The sequence below is a fragment of the Schistocerca americana genome, chromosome 7, assembly GCF_021461395.2.
Source record: "Schistocerca americana isolate TAMUIC-IGC-003095 chromosome 7, iqSchAmer2.1, whole genome shotgun sequence".
Taxonomy (NCBI): Eukaryota; Metazoa; Arthropoda; class Insecta; order Orthoptera; family Acrididae; genus Schistocerca; species Schistocerca americana.
The window spans coordinates 475,740,809-475,764,274 of NC_060125.1; the positions used below are offsets into that span (position 1 = coordinate 475,740,809).

The following is a 23,466-nucleotide window of genomic DNA, read 5'->3' on the forward strand; positions in this document are numbered from 1 at the left end:
GTTTACATATATGAGGAACAATAGTGGACCTAAGATCGAATCTTAGGAAACCCCGTACGTGTTTCTCCCAGTGGGAATTATGTAGAAATAATTCAAAAGCCAAGATCGCTTAAACACTGTTTACTGGATAACCGGTTTCGACACACTAAAAGTGCCATCATCGGATCTGAATGTAGATTAACATTTACAAACCGTTTGGATAATGTTAATCTACATTCAGATCCGATGATGGCACCTTTAGTGTGTTGAAACCGGTTATCCAGTAAACAGTGTTTAAGCGATCTTGGCTTTTGAATTATTTCTACAACAGAGTGATTGCCCCACTACACACGATGTGTTCACTGCAAAAAGAGAATTATGTCACTGGGCTATATTGGTTGAACTACTAAGTACAGTTCTCTGCATTCTTTTCGTTAGGTACGACATTATCCATTGGTTGGCTATACCATCAATCCCATAACACTTCAATTTATCAGCGAAACCAGACAGTTAAGGGGCTTACATAGGTCGCAAAAAATACCAACCGGCGCTATTTCATTGTGTAATTCTCGTAAAATCTGACGAGTTATGTCCAAAGATAATTGTACCTATTTTTTACTAAACATCAGCATCAATGGTTCGCCTGTCTGTTTGCTTTTAGAACAGCAAAAATATCATCACAACCGTGGAGGTATATACTAATATCTCTACGATCAAAATATACGTAAGTTCAAATCCTCCGCTTTATTCTTTGGGCCTGCAGTGTTCGATGTTATTCTCGATCGATGTCTGACGATGGTAGTTTCTACAAGCAAGCAGTTGAACAACTACTAAAAGAAATTACATTTTATTCATTGTTAAGCGATGAACATCCCCATAACATTTCCAATATATGTCAATTTTTGGACGTTTAGGGGAGTGAAAGAAAAGTATTACTCCAATCTGAAGACGAATACATGGCGTGTTACTATACTTAAGACAGCGAGAAAGCTCCTTGTTACGTCATATCTACAAATTGTCCAACTGTTCTGAGATTATTTAAATACACTACTTCCACAGTCTAACATAATAGACTGTGTTTCTTCTTAATTATTCAGAAACGTATAATCGCATTGGCTGTGGAAGTCGTACGAACTCTGTAACACGGGTGGTATCGCTTCCCGTTTGAACTCTTTGGCACAAAGTGGTGGGGACATACGAAAGTCCGAAAGCGACGTACACTGCGCGGAGAAAATTTGACACGAGTGGACGCGGTGATATGTGCGTGCAATGGCCCTGTCAAAGTGTTTGTTTACATTGGTGCTGCTAGCTACAGTCACAGGTACTGTCAATGTTGTTGTGAGTAATAAACATTTTTGCGAACGCAGAGTAAGACAAATGTGCTGCAAAGTGGATTAACAAACTAGTTTATTCTGAAAGGCGTAGTTTCAATCGCCGTAGTGCAGTTTTATTTTATATGTGTGTTTTACAGCATTTCATTCTCTTGATGGTTTTTAAAGCATCGGCACACCTTTCCACCAGGATTTTCGTTAATGTCAATGGTGCAACAGAGGTGTTCTTTTTATAGTAGAAGGAATTTTTTCTGTCAAACTATTTCAGCTACTTTAAGATGAACGAAATCATTTACCAGATTTCGAAGTATCTCTTCTGCAATACGTACATTCCCTGCTTTCCTCCTTTGGCTCCTACAGTGATTTTCCTTAAACTACTTGTCTCCGTTATGATCGTTTATGCTTCATTTTATAAGGGTTTGAGTTAAACGTATACATCATTCTTTTGCTTGATTATTTGTATCTCCTGTCATGAAGACTTGCCTGTTGTGAGGGATCAAACTACTCATTTGTCAGCGGACTAAGACGACAGATTTAATGTAACACAACTTGTGGATGTGTTCAGAAATAGCGCCTGTGTAGACTGTAGGGTGTGAAACCACATGCTGTTCATGTCTTCATGAAGTGAATACTTAGAAGTAGTAAATAATAGGCGTGTGAAGACTTATTAGGGACAGGACTCCCCCATGTTTTCTCCAGTGATTCAGTCCTGGAGGTAAGATTAGATGGGCAACATATACGATTGCTATTTTCCTCATCGTAAAAACAAGAGACCATGAGAAACAGCATTCGCTTCCGTAACGTTTATGAAAAGCGGCACAGAGTCTGGCGCGAAAAATCCATCATGGCTAATTTGCTACGGTTTTTAATTTGATTTTATAAGTGCGTACTTATTCCTTCATGTTCTGTTGCTGCGTTTCATAATGTGCTTGTCTTCGGCGTCAAGTGATACCACTTCCTGCGCCTTATCTAGACTCTGTTCTAACTGCCGGGAACAGCTGTGCCAAGAGCTTCGTTTCTCATCTAGCTCCTTGTAGAGCTCTGATTTATTTATTTTTTTTCTTTTTTGACGAGCATATTTATTTCAGCGCCGGTGTTTTCTTGTTGCTCAACCACCATTCCCGAACAGTCACCTATTTCGCTAGTATGCCGTTATTGTTGGAGATACGAGAGCTCCGTGGAATGGGCTTTTGTCTAGGTAGTTCCGAAATTGAAAATAGTGGCATTGCAGATGAAATACAGCCTGAAAGCAAATTTAATTTTGGATGTAATCTCTTAAACGAAATCGCGTAGCCCCTACCTAGAGAAATCCTTCACCCAGTAAGATTTTCTCGTCCAGAGTAGTTATCACGTTTTATGAATATATTATACTGAGGAATCTACAAACTTGCAGTTGTAGGAAATAAGATTTTTTACTTTGTAATGGGTTCTCCGAAGACGAAAGCTGAGCAGATATGGATCGGATTGTGCCGCTTTTCTTAAACGGAGCGCTTGCTTGTGATAATCAAAACCTAACATTCCTAACAACTTTAAACATGTATCAGCTAAGAATAACGCTAACTTATCTTCTAAACGTATTTCGTAACTGTTCGCCTTTTGCAGAAAAAAGGGGTGTGCTGTTTGTAGCACCGTTGTTATGCATCAGAAATTTTGCTTATAAACTGGTAATAGAGAGGTGGAAAATTAGCATTATTTGCTGTTGCAGTCGCTATATTACACTATAACTGAATGAGCAAGAAGCGTTTCGGCAATAGGGTACATTGTTGTACCAATTGTTTATAGTAGTAAGCCACTTCCGAGCAACATCAACTGTGCGGGAAATATTTGTTGCACGAACGTTCTCTAAGTTATAAATATGCCAGAAACTGTTCAGTTTTAACGTAGATGACATGTGCTAACTCGTTACGCCCAAGTATGTAAAATTAACAGGAAAAAAGAAAAAATGAGGGAGCGACGTGGGTAGCTTTCGATGACACACACCACTAGCCTCGCTTTCCTTCCGCGTATGAACCAAGTAACCCGGCGTGGTGGAATATGGGTTCCGTGGGATACTACACAAAGTGTGGCGATAGTAGCTGGAGCGGAAATATAAGGATGATAAGATTGTCTTCGTCACAGAGGAAGTCCAAATATAACAACATAGAGTGTGTACAATCATCAGCGACTTTTATTGACTCGGGGGTTAATATTTAGAGGAAACAAAAACCTGATAAAATTCAGTGCGCCACTGCGTTTTGTTCAGAACAGACCAGGTAGATTACCCCCTCTACTATATTGGTATTAGGCCAGCGCCGAAAATAATCAAATCTTCGGTATCTCTTCCGTTAATCGAAGCTAGGGTTCCAGAAGTACGAACGATATTAATCAGTTGAGCGCGAGATTTTTGAGCGGCCTTTTTCGTGGCCGAATTTTACTCCCTATAGTTCACCCATTGAGCTTAAGTGGCATGTTTTCTTCCTCCCCCCTCCCCACACAATTCTTGACATGGATACTCATGGTATAGACACGAAGTGCTTTGTTGAAGTATGTATCACTCTAGTCCTCGTCTCTAACGGGAACATACTTTTTGTGGCATCCAGCTAAAAGAACCATATGCTAACTGGAAACAGTGATATACCAGTAATACTTCCGGAATTATGCTCATCTGCACGCGGTCCTTCTGTAAGTCTGCGCTATCACATTGGCTTTCAACTTACCGTTACATCGTACTGAGAAATGGAACGCACAAACGTATCAACAAAATTTCGAAAACATACTTCTGATCCTTGTCTTCAGGAGAGTAATTTTAATATTTATTTATTTACTTACTTTGTGATAAGGAGATGTGTATTCAGAAAGCATGGTGCCAGTGACTGCATCTGTATTAAACTTGATGTTTCTGTAGGAAGAATGTCATTTTGAACCATGTTACATAGAAACAACAGTTCCTGGTAGAGCGCAGCAACGTACTAGAAAATCATTTCTTATACAACAGTATTCGAGCATTATCGTTGAATATAAGGCGTTAGCACGGAGCTACGCCTATATTATGAACAACGTTAATGTGTAGGTAAGAGAGACAGCGACTGTTGTGTGCGGGATGTTCCAGCACAAGCGCGTCATTCCATTCGGCAAGAGGTTCTCCGGTAAATCCCCAGTGCGCAGCTAGGAAGCTGGCGAAGCACCGCACATTGCGTGACAGTGTTCACGTTACTTTTCCTTTACGTTCACTGGTATACAAGTAAACGTACGGCGCAGTCCTGTCTAAGGTGGGATTCCCTTGGCATCATACCTTTGAACTGACTTACCTAAACAGTTGCAAGAGGACCTACAGTGTAAACTGACATTTTTCACATTAAAAGTCACTGCCCAAGTTAAAAGAAACGCCGTGACAGAAAAGTCGTACCAATCGCTGATTGAACGATAGAGCTTTGGATCCCTAGTTTGACGCACACATAGCCACCGAGGCATGCTGATGCACATAGGACGCTTGTTGAGTGAGACAAGACAGTCAATGGCTCCTTTATGGACAACTTCTGGCAGTTGCCTACGGAACAAAGTTTGTTCCCAGGCGTACACGCCTTCGTTCCATGCCAATGGACGGCCAAGAATGTACTTCTTCAGAGCTCCAAAATTACGGAAATCGCATGGGAGAGAGATCGGGACACTGTGGAGGACGTGGAAGGGCTTCCCAGCGAAACTTCTGCAGATTACTCGAAACAACCTAGGCAACATGTGAGCGTGCCCACATCTTCCATACATTCCCGATCTCTCCTCATGCAATTCAGATATTTTTGGAGCCCTGAAGAAAGGCTTTCGTGGCCACCGGTTTGCTTCGGACGAAGAATCGCACGCCTGGGTACAATCCTTGTTTCACAGGCTACGACAAACATTCGTCCCTGAAGGCACTGACCGCCTTGTCTCACAGGGGGATAACAGTAACGGCGATTGCTTTTGAAACAAAAGTTTACCCACTTTTTTTCCATCCATCTCGTTCTTTCGACTGTCCCTTATAAATTCATATTTATTTTCAATCAAACTGATTTTAGACTCTTGAAATGAAATCGGCCCCTGCTTTTTAACTGACTGAGGTGGTATGAAAAAAGTGATGGATCCAAGCTGTTTGTAGCGCCTTAAAGCCCGTTTAATGACGAGTGATAAGAACGCCGTGCCAGGCGGCCAATATCGTGACGTCAGCTATGATTGAGTCCGCAGTGATGATGCCATCGCTGTAACTAGTCACATCGCGAAGATAGTGGCTTTCCTCTTCCGTTTCAGAGTTATTGCTTGTTCATTGACATACACTACTGGCCGTTAAAATTGCTACACCAAGAAGAAATGCAGATGATAAACGGGTATTCATGGGACAAATATATTATACTAGAACTGACATGTGATTACATTTCCACGCAATTTGGGTGCATAGATCCTGAGAAATCAGTACCCAGAACAACCACCTCTGGCCGTAAATACGGCCTTGATACGCCTGGACATTGAGTCAGAGCTTGGATGGCCTGTACAGGTACAGCTGCCCATGCAGCTTCTACACGATACCACAGTTCATAAAGAGTAGTGACTGGCGTATGGTGACGAGCCAGTTGCTCGGCCACCATTGACCAGGCGTTTTCAATTGTTGAGAAGATCTGGAGAATGTGCTGGCCAGGGCAGCAGGCGAACATTTTCTGTATCCAGAAAGGCCCGTACAGGACCTGCAACATGCAGTCGTGCATTATCCTGCTGAAATGTAGGGTTTCGCAGGGATAGAAACACATCTGAAATGTAACGTCCACTGTTCACAGTGCCGTCAATGCGAACAAGAGGTGAGAGAGACGTGTAACCAATGGCACCCAATAGCATCACGCCGGGTGATAACGCCAGTATGGCGATGATGAATACACGCTTCCAATGTGTGTTCACCGCGATGTCGCCAAACACGGATGCGACCATCATGATGCTGTAAACAAAACCTGGATTCATCCGAAAAAATGAAGTTCTGCCATTCGTGCAACCAGGTTCGTCGTTGAGTACACCATTGCAGGCGCTCCTGTCTGTGATGCAGCGTCAAGGGTAACCGCAGCCATGGTCTCCGAGCTGATAGTCCATGCTGCTGCTAACGTCGTCGAACTGTTCGTGCAGATGGTTGTTGTCTTGCAAATGTCCCCATCTACTGACTCAGGGATCGAGACGTGGCTGCACGATCCGTTACAGCCATGCGGATAAGATGCCTGTCATCTCGACTGCTAGTGATACGAAGCCGTTGGGATCCAGCACGGCGTTCCGTATCACCCTACTGAAACCACCGATTCCATATTCTGCTAACAGTCATTGGATCTCGACCAATGCGAGCAGCAGTGTCGCGATACGACAAACCGCAATCGCGATAGGCTACAATCCCACCTTTATCAAAGTCGGAAACGTGATGGTACGCATTTCTCCTCCTTACACGAGGCATCACAACAAAGTTTCATCAAGCATCGCCGGTCAACTGGTGTTTGTGTATGAGAAATCGGTTGGAAACTTTCCTCATGTCAGCACGTTGTAGGTGTCGCCACCGGCGCCAACCTTGTGTGAATGCTCTGAGAAGCTTATTTGCATATCACAGCATCTTATTCCTGTCGGTTAAATTTCGCATCTGTCGGACATCATCTTCGTGGTGTAGCAATTTTAATGCCAAGTAGTGTAGTTCCTGCGCTGAGTCGGCCAAATATTGTCAAGGCGTGTATAATTCTACAGAAAGTAGCAGTTTTCCTTACCTCGGCACACTGGCTATTAGAGATAGACAAGTTGTCTGATGGTAATATCAGAAGCATTAGGGAACTCCGGCCCCAAAACAAGGAATCAGCGACGAGCGCGCGGAAGTTTGTCCATTGAGCTGTGCGTACAGACTCGCGACAGTCATTGGCAACATACCAAGATTTTGCGAGTGGGTGCGGTGATTTTCTTCGACGATGTCAACTTTTTGCGATTTCTGAGGCAGGGAGACAAAACATTTTCCGTTAAAAGCGGGAAAAAGTGTTCAAAATTTTTCTTTTTCACCGCCATCATAGTGTACGCTTGTACAATGAGTTGATTCATGTACACTGTACACTACCAAAATTTAAAGCATATCACCTCACATTTCATATGTTTGTGCTAATAATAAATATGTAAAACAGTCGTGTTCGTCTTTTTTGAGTAGGCTAATCTCAAACTTACATACGAATTTGCAGGTAACTAGAATTTTGCTAGGGGTACCGCGAACGAAAAGAAGTTAACGAAAAAAATGTTACAATACGCTCTGGAAAAAGGTCTCAGTGATAGCTATGGATTACGTTGGAGCTACGCGGGAAAAGCTGGTGGTGCTGGTGTAAGGAAGTCGCAGTTCCAAGAAAAATGCCGCCAGACATGCAAAATATCAGTGCTTGGTGCAAGGATTCGCAGTAAATGCTCAACATAATGTTACGCTTTTATTGGAAATGGACGGAAGAATGCATAATTGCCATGTTATATGATTGAGAATCGATCATTGGAACTAGTAAAACCCGTAAAATATGTAGAACAATCTGTATGCAACAATCTAAAGCAGAACGACATTAAAATTACAAGAAACACATGACAAATAATGTACACTGGACGACTCACAAGGAAATGTCTGCGAAGATTACAGCTTACGCGCCACTCGTACGACCATTTTTTTCAATATTTCTCTTCCTTCAAGAACCTCACCGAGTAGGAGAACAGGTTGAGAAGATTCAAAGCAGAGCTGAATATTTTGTCCCGGGTCGTTTAGTCTGCGTTAGAGGTTCGCAGAAATAGTCATCGAACTCCAGTGACGATACGAGAGGCTATTCCTTGCGGAGAGGTTTATTGTTAAAATTCTGAGAATCCCTGTTTCAAGGGAAGTGATCTTCCTCCCGCCTGTGCAAGATGATCCCTTGATAATACAAACTTTCAGGGGGTGATGAAGAACGGTAAATGTATAAATGTAAGGTAAGGGACACTGGTCCGGAAAGTCCAGGTTGTTAAAATTACAAGCTAAAATCGTTCTGATACCTCTGATTGTAGAATACGTGTACCGGTAGTGTTTTTGCTAAGATTGTAGATAATTCAATTTCATAGTTGCTAGTACGGACCAAAACGAGGAAAAAAATCTAGTAAACATTGGCTCTAAAATGCACACCTTAGGAGCTATGAGCACTACCTCATTCTAGATACAGTCAATTACATCTCTTCTACTGCAAGCTCTTTGCAATTACGAACAACCTACAGTATAGGATGCCGTGAACAATTGAGTTGTTCGTGGATACACCGTACACTAAACAAATGTGTTACAGAATCGTATTCACAATTCTGGTAAGTGCAGTGCATAGGTCTATATTGGTAATGGTTGAACGAGTTTGTGTTTTGGTACGTTTGTGAGATGCTTTTACGTTGTTGTTTCACCTTCGCACTTATCAGCGTAATACAAGCCTTTTATTGCACACGGGAAATGGCAGATGTGATCTTTAGCGATGGCTCACGTGTGCAAATCGTATGTAATTGCGAGTACGTTACATTAACTCTAGTAACAACAAAGAACTTGTAGAAGAGACGTTTTACATTAACAAAGATAAGTGCACATGGCCCTTAGGGTATGTATTTATGTCATGCTTACTGGACTTTTTTTTTCTTGCAATCCATTCTACCACCTCTTAAACTATGGAATGCTTTTGTAACACCCGGCATAATTAGAACAGTTGCAAAATCTTTTCATTTCCTGCTCCTTTCGGTTTCTTAGGTCCATCTTAATTGTTGTTGTTGTGGTCTTCAGTCCAGAGACTGGTTTGATGCAGCTCTCCATGCTACTCTATCCTGTGCATGCTTCATCTCCCAGTACCTACTGCAACCTACTTCATTCTGAATCTGCTCAGCGTAGTCATCTATTGGTCTCTCTCTACCCTCCACGCTGCCCTCCAGTACTAAATTGGTGATACCTTAATGCCTCAGAATATGTCCTACCAACCGATCCCTTCTTCTAGTCAAGTTGTGCCACAAACTTCTCTTCTCCCCAATCCTATTCAATACCTCCTCATTAGTTATGTGATCTACCCGTCTAATCGTCAGCATTCTTCTGTAGCACCACATTTCGACAGCTTCTACTCTCTTCCTGTCCAAACAATTTATCGTCCATGTTTCACTTCTATACATGGCTACACTCCATACAAATACTTTCAGAAAAGACTTCCTGACAGTTAAATCTATACTCGATGTTAACAAATTTCTCTCCTTTAGAAACGCGTTCCTTGCCATTGCCAGTCTACATTTTATATCCTCTCTACTTCGACCATCATCAGTTATTTTGCTCCCCAAATAGCAAAACTCCTTTACTACGTTAAGTGTCAAATTCTCTAATCTAATTCCCTCAGATCACCCGACTTAATTCGACTACATTCCATTATCCTCGTTTTTCTTTTGTTGATGTTCATCGTGTATCCCCCTTTCAAGACGCTGTCCATTCCGTTCAACTGTTCTTCCAAGTCCTTTGCTGTCTGACAGAATTACGTCGTCATCGGCGAACCTCAAAGTTTTTATTTCTTCTCCATGGATTTTAATTCCTACTCCGAATTTTTCTTTTGTTTCCGTTACTGCTTGCTCAATATACAGATTGAATAATATCAGGGATAGGTTATAGCCCTGTCTCACTTCCTTCCCAACCACTGCTTCCCTTTCATGCCCCTCGACTCTTATAACTGCCATCTGGTTTTTGTGCAAATTGTAAATAGCCTTGCGCTCCCTGTATTTTACCCCTGCCACCGTCAGAATTTGAAAGAGTATTTCAGTCAGCATTGTCAAAAGCTTTTTCTAACTCTACAAATGCTAGAAACGTAGGTTTGCCTTTCCGTAAGCTATCTTCTAAGATAAGTCGTAGGGTCAGTATCAGTACATCTAAAAGAAAATATTGGTTGGTGTAAGTAGATGTCAAACACCTGAGTAGCATGTGCTACAGCGGAGATAACGCTTGTTGCGAAGACCACGACTATGAAAATGTTCCAGCGTTGAGAATCACACCTCTGCAGCTGTCTCCCGTACGCGCACTTGGTCACGCTTGAAATGTAATGCAATTAGCGTTGCGCACTCCCTTCGCATGCCGGCCACCACTTGGCGTGTTTTCATTACGGCGGAGTCCATTGCGGCTGAGCGCCATCAGATCGTACACCTCCGAGGGGCCCCACCGGCATGGGCCCATACGTCTTGCGCTGGAGCGGCCGAAGCGGTCCCCGGGCTTTCAGGCGCCAAGTCCCGCACACTTTCCTCTGTTCTCGGGACGGATAGCTGCTGGTTCGCCCTGTATGCATGTAGGAATAAAACAGTTGGCGGTATGGACTCGTAGAGAAGAGACCGCTGAAAAGCTTCGTATTGTGCGTTGGCCGATTGAAGGTCGCGCTGGGTACTAAAATTTTTTAAATACTGCATCTTTAGTTCCCTATAGTATCTAAAGGTAACGCTCATAAAACTTCGTTTCATTAAATTAAGCTCTAACATATGCTAAGCATCTTGAATTTTAAAACGTGTTGACCTCAGATAGTGCTTAGTCAGTTGAACCAGTTGAAACTAGACTGGGAAGCAGTAATAGAGAAGGTAGCGAAACAGGCTTGTAGCCTATCTACGATGTTATTCAATCTGACCTTGAGCAAGCTGTGAAGGTAACCAGAGATAAATTTGAAAGGGAAGTTAAACATTCAGGAAGAAGTAAAAAAATTTGAGGTGCCGATGGCCTAGTAATTCCATCAGACAGGAGACTTGGAAGAACTGTTGAAAAGAGTTATGTAAGACTGGAATAACGCACACTTAGCTTCATAGATGAAAGTCAGTTGGACATGAAATTGTGCTGGCCAGTTTCATATCGTATAGGCTGGATAAGAACCTGTCTTCTAGCATTAAGTTTTATATCGCTAGAACAACGGAGCAACGCTAGTTCCTGCTGAAAAGGCACAAGGCTTTGTCTTCAAGAAGTGTCGCAGGATGGATGCGCAAAATTAAAGGCCTACCTCACTTCAAAATTTTGAAATTTTTTTGTTTGCATGTCATGACATCTTTGGAAAGAGAACAAATTTTCGGAAACCCTCGCGGATTCCACAAACGCAGATCGCTCAAATTGCACTGTTCGTTCAGTGTAGATAAGGTGGCCGAGGTTGATGTCTCATTTCACTTTTGGGAAGTTTTCGATAACGTCTCGCTCCATCGTCGAATAAACAAAAATACGTGCTTATAGAATACCTCAGCGTCGGACACGCAAGATAATTGCATCAACACAGACCAGGGGTAGTCACTCTTTACTTACCGCCCATTTTTGTATCTCAGTTAAAATTGTCTAACGCTCACCGGTCCCACAGTAATGGTAATTTATAAAATAGGGAAGTAACTTCATAAAATTTATGAAGCAGAGTTACAGCAAGTTAATGGATCGAATAATTACTTACCAAATACTTTGTCAAAATTTTATGAGAACTTAATGCGGTCTTTCGATTCGTATACGTTCGGTTATTATTTCAAGTCTTTGGTGCGACATTACTGCCTTCGATTTGTATATATCTTGTTTTAGAGCGCCGAGGTAGCCTTGATTATCTTGCCACGGGCGAACGCTGCTCTTCGTCTGTCATCGACATCGTCCTTCCTCTACATTGACTGGCGAAACTACCACGCCACTCTTCCCCCCCCCCCCCCCCCCCAAACAACAATCTCTCTCCTCTCTCCTCTCTCTCTCTCTCTCTCACACACACACCTGAGCACGCAAATACACGAAACACAGTGACTTCTCTAACCGAATAATGGACGATGCCGAGCTTCTTTAGGTCCTTTCTATATGTCGCATCCAGAACGGATAATTCATAATGATATATGAAATGGTGTTTCTTGTTCTTCAGTTTGCGAAATACTGCTGTGAAACTACTCATTCTAAGAAATAATCACATACTACCTGACAAAAAAAAGAAAAAGCACCCTGATGATACGATCGGTGTCAATTTACCATCGGTCGGAACCTGACAGCAGCCGGAATGGGGAAATAGGCTCCCATGCGGCTGAGCGGCACGAACGGCTGCGTTTGGAGTGGTGCCGTGAGGGGGCAGCATGGACTACTGATGAAAGGTTTCACACTGTTTTCAGTTATGAGTCGCGGTTCTGTACTACGCCTGACAACTATCATTGGCGAGTATGACGACGGCATGGCGAAGAGTCTCATCCTCCCAACGTTTTGTAAAAGCACAACGGTGTTTCCCTGACGTCATCGTGCGAGGAGGCATCAAGTATGACATCAGGTCGCGGTTGGCAGTGATTAGAGAGAACTCTTGACAGTACGTCACGCACATCCTGCATCCTCTCATGTGTTTGGTCCTCTAGGAACACACACACACACACACACACACACACACACACACACACACACACAGTCGATGTGACTTCTCCAGATCTATCCCCGACAGAACATGGATGGGATCAATTCGTGTGTCAACTCCGTCCCAGTACCAGCATCGAAGATATCAAGGACTTCTTAAAAGTCGTCGGCCAGCTTGTCTCAGGAGAGAATTCAACGTCTTCTACATCCCTCCAAACCAAATCAATGCATGCATGCATGCATCCAGGCCAGGCAGGATGCGTCGTCATACTGATAATTGGTGTATACTGTAAAGTGCTTTGTAAATTTGACTCGATTTTGTAATCACTGAAATAATATTACGCACTCTCCCAGCTCGTGAAGTTTCGTTTCGTTTCCTCCTCTCCTGGGTGCTACATTTTATGTTCTTTCTTTCAGGCAGTGCAAATTTATCTTACTAGAGCATACTAGAGAACATTCCTTTTGTGGATGCTAGCGTAGAGAGTCGGGGTAACTGAAAAAGTTAAATTTGTATATCCAGGGTAGAGGAAGATAGTGACTGAATGAACAGGGAAATAAATGGATGCGTAAGAAAGGCATGGGAACTAATTTAAAGTGAATAGGATGTTCATGTCTGAGCTTCCGTATGAAAACGTCACGGAAATTTTAGAATCAGTGACTGTCAATTTTGACTTATGGTGCACAGGCCTTCAGTGCGAAACCCATTCAGAGCGGAGGGCGTGCAATGGAGAGATGCATATACAGTAGATTGAAGGCATGGTCAGTGGGCCCCTAACCCGTGTGATCCGCCACACAAAAACAAAACATTCCACAAAGGACGCCAGCCGGCGCCAGTTGCAGTGACCTGTGAATGCGCTTTGGACCAGACTATTAATTAGTTACTGTTTCACTTGACCGTCTTTCACATATTGTCTTGTTTTATCTACTGTGTCATGCTGGAAGATTTTCTGTTGGCAGATAATTTACCACACTTACACTTTTATTCTGACGTTACGTATGGATTTTGTTGCTAGATGCTGTATCGGATGTTACGTCTTTCTAATTTAAACACACTTCAGCCGTGTAAAACCATTTTAATTAATTGCTAGGAATATCATATTTTAAACTCTTCAATCTGTCGTGCTGGACACCTGATACCTCATCACTAGCGTCGTCTTTCGGCTATAGCTCGTGTTTGCGCAAATACAGGATGCCCTCAGACAATCGCTAGCACTTGTTCATCCGCATGAGTGATCAAAGTATCTGATGCTGATACGAGTATCAGAATACTCTTAATGGTTTGTTATGCTCCTCATCCATATTATCCTTATGTACTCCCATTTTCTTCTGTAGCTTCGGCTTTCAGCCAATTGAACCTATTATAACATTAGTGTTTTCTTGCATTTTGTTGTAACGGACCGAGTGATGGCAGTAAACCGAAACCGGTCATATTGTGAATGATATAATAATGTGTGATCAAGACGGACGATTATAATGAATAAAGGAGAGATGCACGGCTGGAATTACTGGTAGAGACAGGAAACCAAACAAATGCGGCGCGAAGTAAAAACATTGTCATTAATGATAGGGAACAAAGTGCTCCTAGACGGTGCATTTACGTAGATGAAAGTTTGGTAGATGGACCAAGAAAGTATATCTGAATTCCGAGAGATAGAAAAGTCCACATTCGTCGCTGCTTCGCATCTATTCTCTCCTTAACATGTCACCCGCCAGTACTAGCAGACGGCATTCAAAAATGGTTCAAATGGCTCCAAGCACTATCGGACTTAACATCTGAGGTCATCAGTCCGCTAGACTTAGGACAGCTTAAATCTAACCAAAGGACATCACACACATCCATGCGCGAGGCAGGATTCGTAGCTGCGACCGTAGCAGCCGCGTGGTTCTGGACTGAAGCGCCTAGAACCGCTCGGTCACATCGGCCGGCCAGACGACATTCAGTTTCGTGGTCAGCAGTGGACATACACTGAGGCGACAAGTCATGGGACAGCGCTATGTACGTATACAGACGGCGGCAGTGTCGCTTATACAAGGAATAAAAGGGCAGTACACTAACGGGGTTTTCATTTGTACTCAGGTGATTCATGTGAGGTTTCCAACGTGGTCTCAGCCGCACTATGGGAATTAACAGCCTTCGAAAGCGGAAAGCTTGTTGGAGCTAGACGCATGAGACATACACTACAGGCCATTAAAATTGCTACACCACGAAGATGACGTCCGACACACGCGAAATTTAACCAACAGGAAGAAGATACTGTGATATGCAAATGATTAGCTTTTCAGAGCATTCACACAACGTTGGCGCCAGTGGCGACACCTACAACATGCTGACATGAGGAAAGTTTCCAACCGATTTCTCATACACAAACAGCAGTTGACCGGCATTGCCTGGTGAAACGTTGTTGTGATGCCTCGTGTAAGGAGGAGAAATGCGTACCATCACGTTTCCGACTTTGATAAAGGTCGGATTGTAGCCTATCGCGATTGCGGTTTATCGTATCGCGACATTGCTACACGCGTTGGTCGAGATCCAATGACTGTTAGCAGAATATGGAATCGGTGGGTTGAGGAGGGTAATACGGAACGCCGTGCTGGAGCCCAACGGCCTCATATCACTAGCAGTCGAGATGACAGGCATCTTACCCGTATGGCTGTAACGGATCGTGCAGCCACGTCTCGATCCCTGAGTCTACAGATGGGGACATTTGCAAGACAACAACCATCTGCACGAACAGTTCGACGACGTTTGCAGCAGCATGGACTATCAGCTCGGAGACCATGGCTGCGGTTACCCTTGACGCTGCATCACAGACAGGAGCGCCTCCGATGGTGTACTCAACGACGAACCTGGGTGCACGAATGGCAAAACGTCATTTTTTCGGATGAATCCAGGTTCTGTTTACAGCATCATGATGGTCGCATCCGTGTTTGGCGACATCGCGGTGAACGCACATTGGAAGCGTGCATTCATCATCGCCATACTGGTATATCACCCGGCGTGATGGTTTGGGGTGCCATTGGTAACACGTCTCGGTCACCTCTTGTTCGCATTGACGACACTTTGAACAATGGACGTTACATTTCAGATGTGTTACGACCCGTGGCTCTACCCTTCGTTCGATCCCTTCGAAACCGTACAACATTTCAGCAGGATAATGCCCGACCGCATGTTGCAGTTCCTGTACGGGCCTTTCTGGATACAGAACATGTTCGACTTCTGCTCTGGCCAGCACATTCTCCAGACCTCTCACCAATTGAAAACGTCTGGTCAGTGGTGGCCGAGCAACTGGCTCGTCACCATACGCCAGTCACTACTCTTGATGAACTGTGGTATGGTGTTGAAGCTGAATGGACAGCGGTACCTGTACACGCCATCCAAGCTCTGTTTGACTCAATGCCCAGGCGTATCAAGGCAGTTATTACGGCCAGAGTTGGGTACTGATTTCTCAGGATCTACGCACCCAAATTGCGTGAAAATGTAATCACATGTCAGTTCTAGTATAATATATCTGTCCAATGAATACCCGTTTATCATCTGCATTTCTTCTTGGTGTAGCAATTTTAATGGCCAGTAGTGTATTTCAGAAATAGTTAGGGAATTCAGAATTTCGCGATCCACAGTGTCAAGAGTACCAAATTTCGGGCATTATCTGTCATCAAGAACAACGAAGTGACCGTCGACCTTCACTTAATGACCTAAAGATGTGGTGTTTGCGTAGAGTTGTCATTGCTAACAGATGACTAACGCTGCGTGAAATAATCGCAGAAATCGAGGTGCAACGTACGACGAACCTATCCGTTAGGGCAGTGCGGCGAAATTTGGCGTTAATGGCCTGCTGCAGCGGATGATTGATGCGAGTGTCTTTGCTAACAGCCCGACGTCGCCTGAAGCTTCTCTCCTGGGCTCGTGACCATATCGGTTGACCCTAGGTGTCTGCAAAACCGTCATCTGGTCATATGAGTTCAGATTTCAGTTGTTAGGAGCTGCTGATAGAGTTAGTGTGTTGCGCAGACGCCACGAAACCATGGGCCCCAGTTGTCAACAAGGCACTGTACAAGCTGGTGGTGCCCCATAATGGTGTGAGCTGTGATCAGGTGGAATGTACCGGGTCCAGTGGTCCAAATGAAGCGATCATTGACTGGAAACGGTTATATTCGACTACTTGGAGGCCATTTGCAGCCATTTATGGACTTCATGTTCCCAAACAACGGTGTCATGTCACCTGGCCCCAGTTGTTCGCGATTGACTTGAAGAAAGTTCTGAACAATTCGAGCAACTGATTGGTCACCCAGATCGCTCGACATGAGCCTCATAGAACATTTATGGGACGTAATAGGGAGATTATTTACAGAATCCTGCACCGGCAACAGTTTCACAATCATAGATAGCTATAGATGCTGCATGGCTCAATATTTTTGCAGGGGACTTCCAGCCACTTGTTGGGTCAATGACACGTCGAGTTGCTACACTACGCCAGGCAAGAGGAGGTCCGACACAATTTTAGGGCGTCTCTCATGACTTGGCACACGTCAGTCCAATGTTCTTACTTGTCACTGTCTGTATGTTAGATCATCCAATCATGTTGAACTGCAGGTGTGGGGGACAGCAACACAGATTGTCACCCTGATAAAGACTGTCTGTATTAGGATATTTGACTGTTTTCTGGAAATAGTCTTAAGTGGTTAATCAAGTCATTTATGCTTGTCACGTACTGTAAAAACTTAAATGAAATACAGATTACTGAAAGCTGTCTAAAACGCTCCATTTGAGTCATGTGATGCCAGTCACGACATTGCCTAGCTTGCTGGTCCTGTTGCTGTAAAGCTCATTCAAAGTGGTATCTTGTTTTGGGATTAAAATTTCTGAAAATGGCTTACAAATAGCGTGTAGTGCCACACTGTAGAAATAAATGTATAAAAACTCTTGAAAAATTTTGAGTGCTCTAAGGAATGAGGAGAAACGTAAAATGTGGTTGCGACTCAGAGATCCACATCCAATAGTGGTCACTACAAGTGTTTGTGTGAGAATGATTTTGATATTAGTAAGAAGTTACATGAACATTGTCGTTTGTAGCGTAATAGATAGGCTGCTGGACTTATAATGCTACGTTCGCAGATCGATCCTCACTGGGAGTTTTTTTTCCCTTCTTCGCTGAATATTGCTGTCTTCTGAAGTTCACTTTATTCGTACTACAGTTATTTAAGAACCCTACATTCTGTATCATATTACTTGTTAATATACATTTTCATTTAGGAGCTTCATTTTGCACCTGATCCTTGTGAGATGAATCACAAGGTTGGTATTAAGCAATTGTATTACACGCCTGATGTAGCTCTAACTCTGCATAATCCGAGAAATAATTTGACAGATTCCGAAGGCATTATTGTTCACAAACAAGGCGGTGAAGGCAGTAATATACCACTCCAGCTGCCTCTTTGGAGATTGTTGTAAAGCTGTGTGATTTTTTTCAAGGATAAAAATTGAACATTGCGTGAAACGTTAGAGGAAAAGTAGTAAATCTAGGACATTACGATTAAACGAAAGTTGGTCCTGCTCAAGTACTCTCAACCAGTACTGTTACAGCAGCAATTAAGTATGCAGTAGAACAACAGATTATTACGGTTCTGCTACCTCAGTTGCATATATCATATACATAATTTTCTGGTGGTTTAACGTAATAACCTACAGGAACAGAAAAACTGCAATGTGTAAAGCTGTTGAAGGCAAACAAGATGATGCTCTGCAGTTCCCAGCTAATCTTACTGCTGTCTGAAAATCTGAAAATAGAGAAGAGGTACCTGGAAAACAGTAGTAGTGTTGGTAACAACCACAGCAGTTAGGTCAGATTTATCTTCTGAATGACAAGTTTCCTCTGCGTTTTATTGTGCAGGCTTTCACTGGTTGTCCTGGGAAATCTTTTCAGCATGGACTGAGCAAATAATCCAGTTAGATTCTCTTAGTTTCACTGCAATTCTGCGACTTTCTGGTGTGTCACAGTGCTTCTGTTCCAGTCATCATGCAACGCAGTTTCCACATTTATTTCCTAAACACAAAAAATCTGAGCTGTTTTTGCAGAACTAAGGTATCATAAACGCATAATCGTCGGAAGTTTTCCTCTATCAGCCTTCACTACAGTCCTTTCCATTGTTTCTTAAAAGTTGTAAATACGTTTTCATCGGCAAATAACTAAACGGTTTGCAAAAAAATGAAATGATCGTATGGCATTGTTGACACATGCGGGGGAGTTCGGCCGCCGTATTGGAAGTCCTTTTTAGTTGACGCCACTTCGGCGACTTGCGGGTCAATGATGTAAATAATGGACACACAACACCCAGTCCCCTGCCGGGAATCGAACCCGGTCCCCCTGTGTGGTAGGCGGAAAAGCTACCGCTACACAACGGAGATGGACAACGGTTTGCAGAAAAGTACTGAAAAAACATTAGAAATTGCGTCTTACACACCTTTAACACACTTAATAGCTTCGTCTTACTCCTAGCCTGTGACGTCACCAGAGCTTCAGCGAGTAACTGCATTCTCGATCACGTGACCATACAGTGACATTGCATAAAAGTAAGATTTTGTAAGAATATTAACCGAAAATCCTATTTGAATGTTATGATCATAAAAGTAGTCTGAACCTATTTTTACCATGGAAAAATATCCTATAGTATGTGAAAAGACGGCAGTTTACTCGTGCACAGCCAGAAGAATTTTATTAATTCTGTAGCTTCTTCTGCAAGGAATACAAACTAAGCTTCATCCATAAACCACTTTATCATCGAAATGCAACTGCAGAAGTTGTGATATATGTAAAGGAGCACTTCCTTATGAGGAAAAGGTGAGATACAGAAGTTAAACATTTCGCTGCTGTGGAATCTGAAATCATGTAGAAGCTTAGACTTACCTGCAGCGGCTTGACGTCACGAACATGCAAATAGACTACGTTGTGTGATTACATGGTACATGAGGAGCATTAAAATATAAACATCTAGCTGCATCAGATTTATCTCAGGACGGCTGAACAGTGGAGACTCACCGGTATCCATCCTGAGACGTGCAAATGGCGGCGCAACCTACTTCGTGCAAGAATTCTCAATGTCAGCAATTGCAGAAGGTCGACCACATCGCCAGCCAGGATGAGTTAGTCGCAACGGAGTAAGCGTTGAAGAGTGCAGAACTGGTTTACTCAGCTTAAAAAAAAGGTTTTATTGAGAGTTGATCCAGTTCCCTTATGTCGTCCTCGTGTCAACATCTCCGCCGAATTTTATTCGCTAGTGGTTCAACGATGCAGTCAACACTGCATCAGTAAAAGCACATAAATCTGGAACTGACAAGGGATGTGCGTGAACTCAAGCGCTGAGAAACGCACGGAAATACGCTTAGACTATAAATCACTATCGACCTGATAGTTTTGGAAAGCGGTTGTCTTCAAAGTGTAGGTATGTGATGTCAATGAAGTGTTTGAAGCAAAGTGGAACTGAACAATATGCACAACTGATCAGTAATTTTTCCACACCCCTCACTTCTGCACTCCAGCTGACCCATATCAGACGCCACATTAATTACTGTAGTGTTATGACTAGCTACTGTACTCACAGAAATATCGGCGGGAACTTATAGGTCCGCCACCAGTCCATTTTTGCAGACCTCCACTACCATGGGACGAATGTATATCTCCACGCTGCCCTTTCCCAAAGCAAGTATGAGGTATGACCACCCACTTCTTACCATCTGCAAGCTTCAAGTGTCAGTTCTACACGCTTTGTACCGTTGCTTATAGCACTGCACCTGCTCGCAACTGTGGTGCTTACTCGTTTACAAAATATCCAGACAACGTCACATGGGTTCTGTAGTGTCATTAAAAACTTTAGATGATGTGTATTTCTGTGCCCATATGAAACATAACTGACGGGATATACTCATGGATATTCGCCTAGTAGAGTAGAAACAGTTAATTAGTCACCGAATTTCAAGACTGCGTTCGATGAAAAACCAATAGATGCTGACGTGGATATGACTAGAATCAGCTCTATTCGGACCACACAGGAGGCTAAATTCCAGCGCTTACTTTAACTTTCAAATTAGGACGACACAGAAAAATAGAGCTAAGTGATTTTACAGTACCGCTCAAAAGCGGTGTCACACTTCGTTTATAGCTGCCGGTTTCTTTGGCAGAGCGCTGAGGCACTTCATTATTATTGTAGCGAATCGGAATTTGAATCAGGGAGTCCTTTGACTCGTGTGAGTTACCAAGTACAAAATGTTAGGTACGCATACACACAACTTTCTCATTTTCTGCTTCTATATACCTCATTTTTAACGATGTATTGAGCAACGGCGAGCAATAGAATGTGATGATCCTACAGGTATCGCACACAAAAGTTAAGACTGAAGAAAAAGTAAGGAGTTCCCTAACTTCAGGGTTTAAAGTTCCACCGACAGTGTCATCACGGACAGGGTTGAATCATGCATTGGACTTAACGTATGACTAAGAAACTCCGCACTGTCCATTTCAAGTGAACCACCGTGTCGTTGTGCTTCAGGAAGGCCTGGAAAAGCCTGAATGTAGATGGTCGGACGGGCAGTTGAACCCCTTTCATCCAGAATACGAGATAAGAATAAGACAAAACTGGGACATGCCTTATATTGTGCTCTTCCACGGCTTTCTTTGCGTAGATTGTGCTGTTCATAATAGTAGCAGAACATAGAAGCTGAGAGATTTCGAGCGTAGAAGTTTGTGTTTGTTTGTGTGTGTGTGTGTGTGGGGGGGGGGGGGGGGGGGGGGGGGAGGGAGGAGGGGGGGGGGGACCGCTCGTGGGTTTTCTCTATGATTGTCCTGCACTGACTTCTGAAATACGTGCGCTCATATGAAGAGCGGGTCCCCATGGAAATTGTAAGCAGTGAAAGGCGAGCTCGTATTGAAAGAGCGTCTTGTTTCTCCTTTCTTTATCACAGATGCAGTAAATTAGCATTATAGACAGGTTTGCATTGCCATGTGAGTGAGTGTTGGGACGCAGTTAAATGGTGGACTGGTGTCAGTGCGACTGAGTCACCAATACAGCGTCCGCAGCTCTTGGTCTTGCGGTAGCGTTATCGCTTCTTGCGCATGGGGTCCCGGGTTCGATTCCCGGCGGAGTTAGGTATTTTCTGTACCTCGTGATGATTGGGTGTTGTGTGTCAACATTTCATCATCATTGACTCGCAAGTCGCCGAAGTGGCGTCAACTAAAAAGACTTGCAATACGGCGGCTGAACTTCTCCAAATGGGGCCTCCCGGCCAACAGTGCCATACGATCATTTCATTTCACCAATACAGCCCCAAGAACTCGTGTAAGATCGGAGTTCTGTGGAGGCCATTTGAAGCAGAGGTTACAGTGATTTTCTTCTAGCGGTTTAGGCAAATCACGAAGAACGAAACTCTGCCATTACTCCCGAATATGAATTCGATGTATCAGCTGTAATCACACAATGTCCCCGAGCTTATTTGGTAACCGCGCTGGAAGACAGTGTGACTAATTTCATTATATGAAGCTATGTGATAAACTGTAGTTGGAAATTACTTTTCCTGATCCATAGTTACATTACTTATTTTGATTACATTTGTGTTGATTTTACCTGACGTGGTCGGTGCATTTACAGCTTAGAACTACTTAAACCTAACCAACCTAAGGACATCACATACATCCATGCCCGAGGCAGGATTCGAACCTGCGACCGTAGCGGTCGCGCGTTTCCATTTACAGCATTTTTTGCATCCGAGCATCCTGTGCCTGTTACACAAGATTTTGCATTAGATTTTCCAGATCGAGGTGAAATCAGTCGTCTTCGGAAATGTCATGACCCTAGAAGCAGTAGATCTTCTTGGACATATATGATAAAGAATGGCTACTTTTTGGTTGGAAATAAGCCTTGATTCATCTTCTGAACATAAACAATCTCGTCAGAGTCGTTTTCAAAGACCCAGCAAGTCGAATACAGTAGGGATATAACAGGACAGACGGACTGCAAGTCTCCTTTAATAGCTTAGATCCGTAGGCAGTGCAAGTTTCCTGGCACGCGAAAGCAAAGAATGATCCAAAAGGCTGACTCGAAGACGCGGATGATTGAGGTTACTTCAGAATAGCGGCGAGAAACGGCGAACTAGTCCAGTCAGACTGATAGCAGTGCCATCGATACGATCAAGAAAATATGGGTCGAGAGAAAAATGAACTTATATCAAAAGAGCAATAAACCTTTGATGGTTTCTAGCTCTCAGATTGGCAACAATACTTCTGTGATGGACAAAAGACGAGCTATATTACAGATATTTTGTCGGCCAATATCATTAGGCAATACGTTATACAACCTGAAAGGATGTAAGGTTGAATACCAAGTCGTGCAACAGTAAATGAGTTACATGGCTTCGGAAGGACGAGCTGAATGACGGTCTGTGTGGATGGATACGTTTTTGTGTGTGTGTGTGTGGGGGGGGGGGGGGGGACTAGTATACCGAAAATACACCACCAGCTGAAAAACAGGTGGTCGTGCGGTGAGGGAGGCACTGAATTAGACAAGGAAATAATGAATAACGCGAATCTATTACGTTGCTGCCCAAGAAGAAACTGCTTTCATTACAGATGGTGTGGGACAGTTCAAAGTTTATACGCTCCTAATTTTACAGGAAATATGCCGTGGCAGGTAACGGCAGCGGAAACAGCGTCTGTTGTGGTTACTGGGTTTACTGTAGCAGCGATTATGAGCGGGGTTCTAAGCTAAGAAGCACGCCACTGAGGCGGTCTTGTTCTGTCGCTAACCGACTGGTCCAGGAAATCCATTTGTACTGAT

The 23,466-nt window shown here is 43.3% G+C and overlaps 1 protein-coding gene across 5 annotated transcripts in view; it reads left to right on the plus strand.

Annotated features, from left to right (window-relative positions):
- Positions 1-23,466, plus strand: part of LOC124623201 (vascular endothelial growth factor receptor 3) — a 512,828-nt gene that overhangs the window by 207,555 nt on the left and 281,807 nt on the right. For 2 of the 5 annotated variants that reach the window (XM_047149017.1, XM_047149016.1), the window contains exon 1: positions 1,208-1,300. The exons of the other annotated variants lie outside the window; for them this stretch is intronic. In XM_047149017.1, coding sequence (XP_047004973.1) covers positions 1,249-1,300 — 52 coding nt within the window. In that variant the 5' untranslated portion in view covers positions 1,208-1,248. Of the gene's footprint in view, positions 1-1,207; positions 1,301-23,466 lie in introns of those variants that run through there. 5 annotated transcript variants of the gene reach the window in all.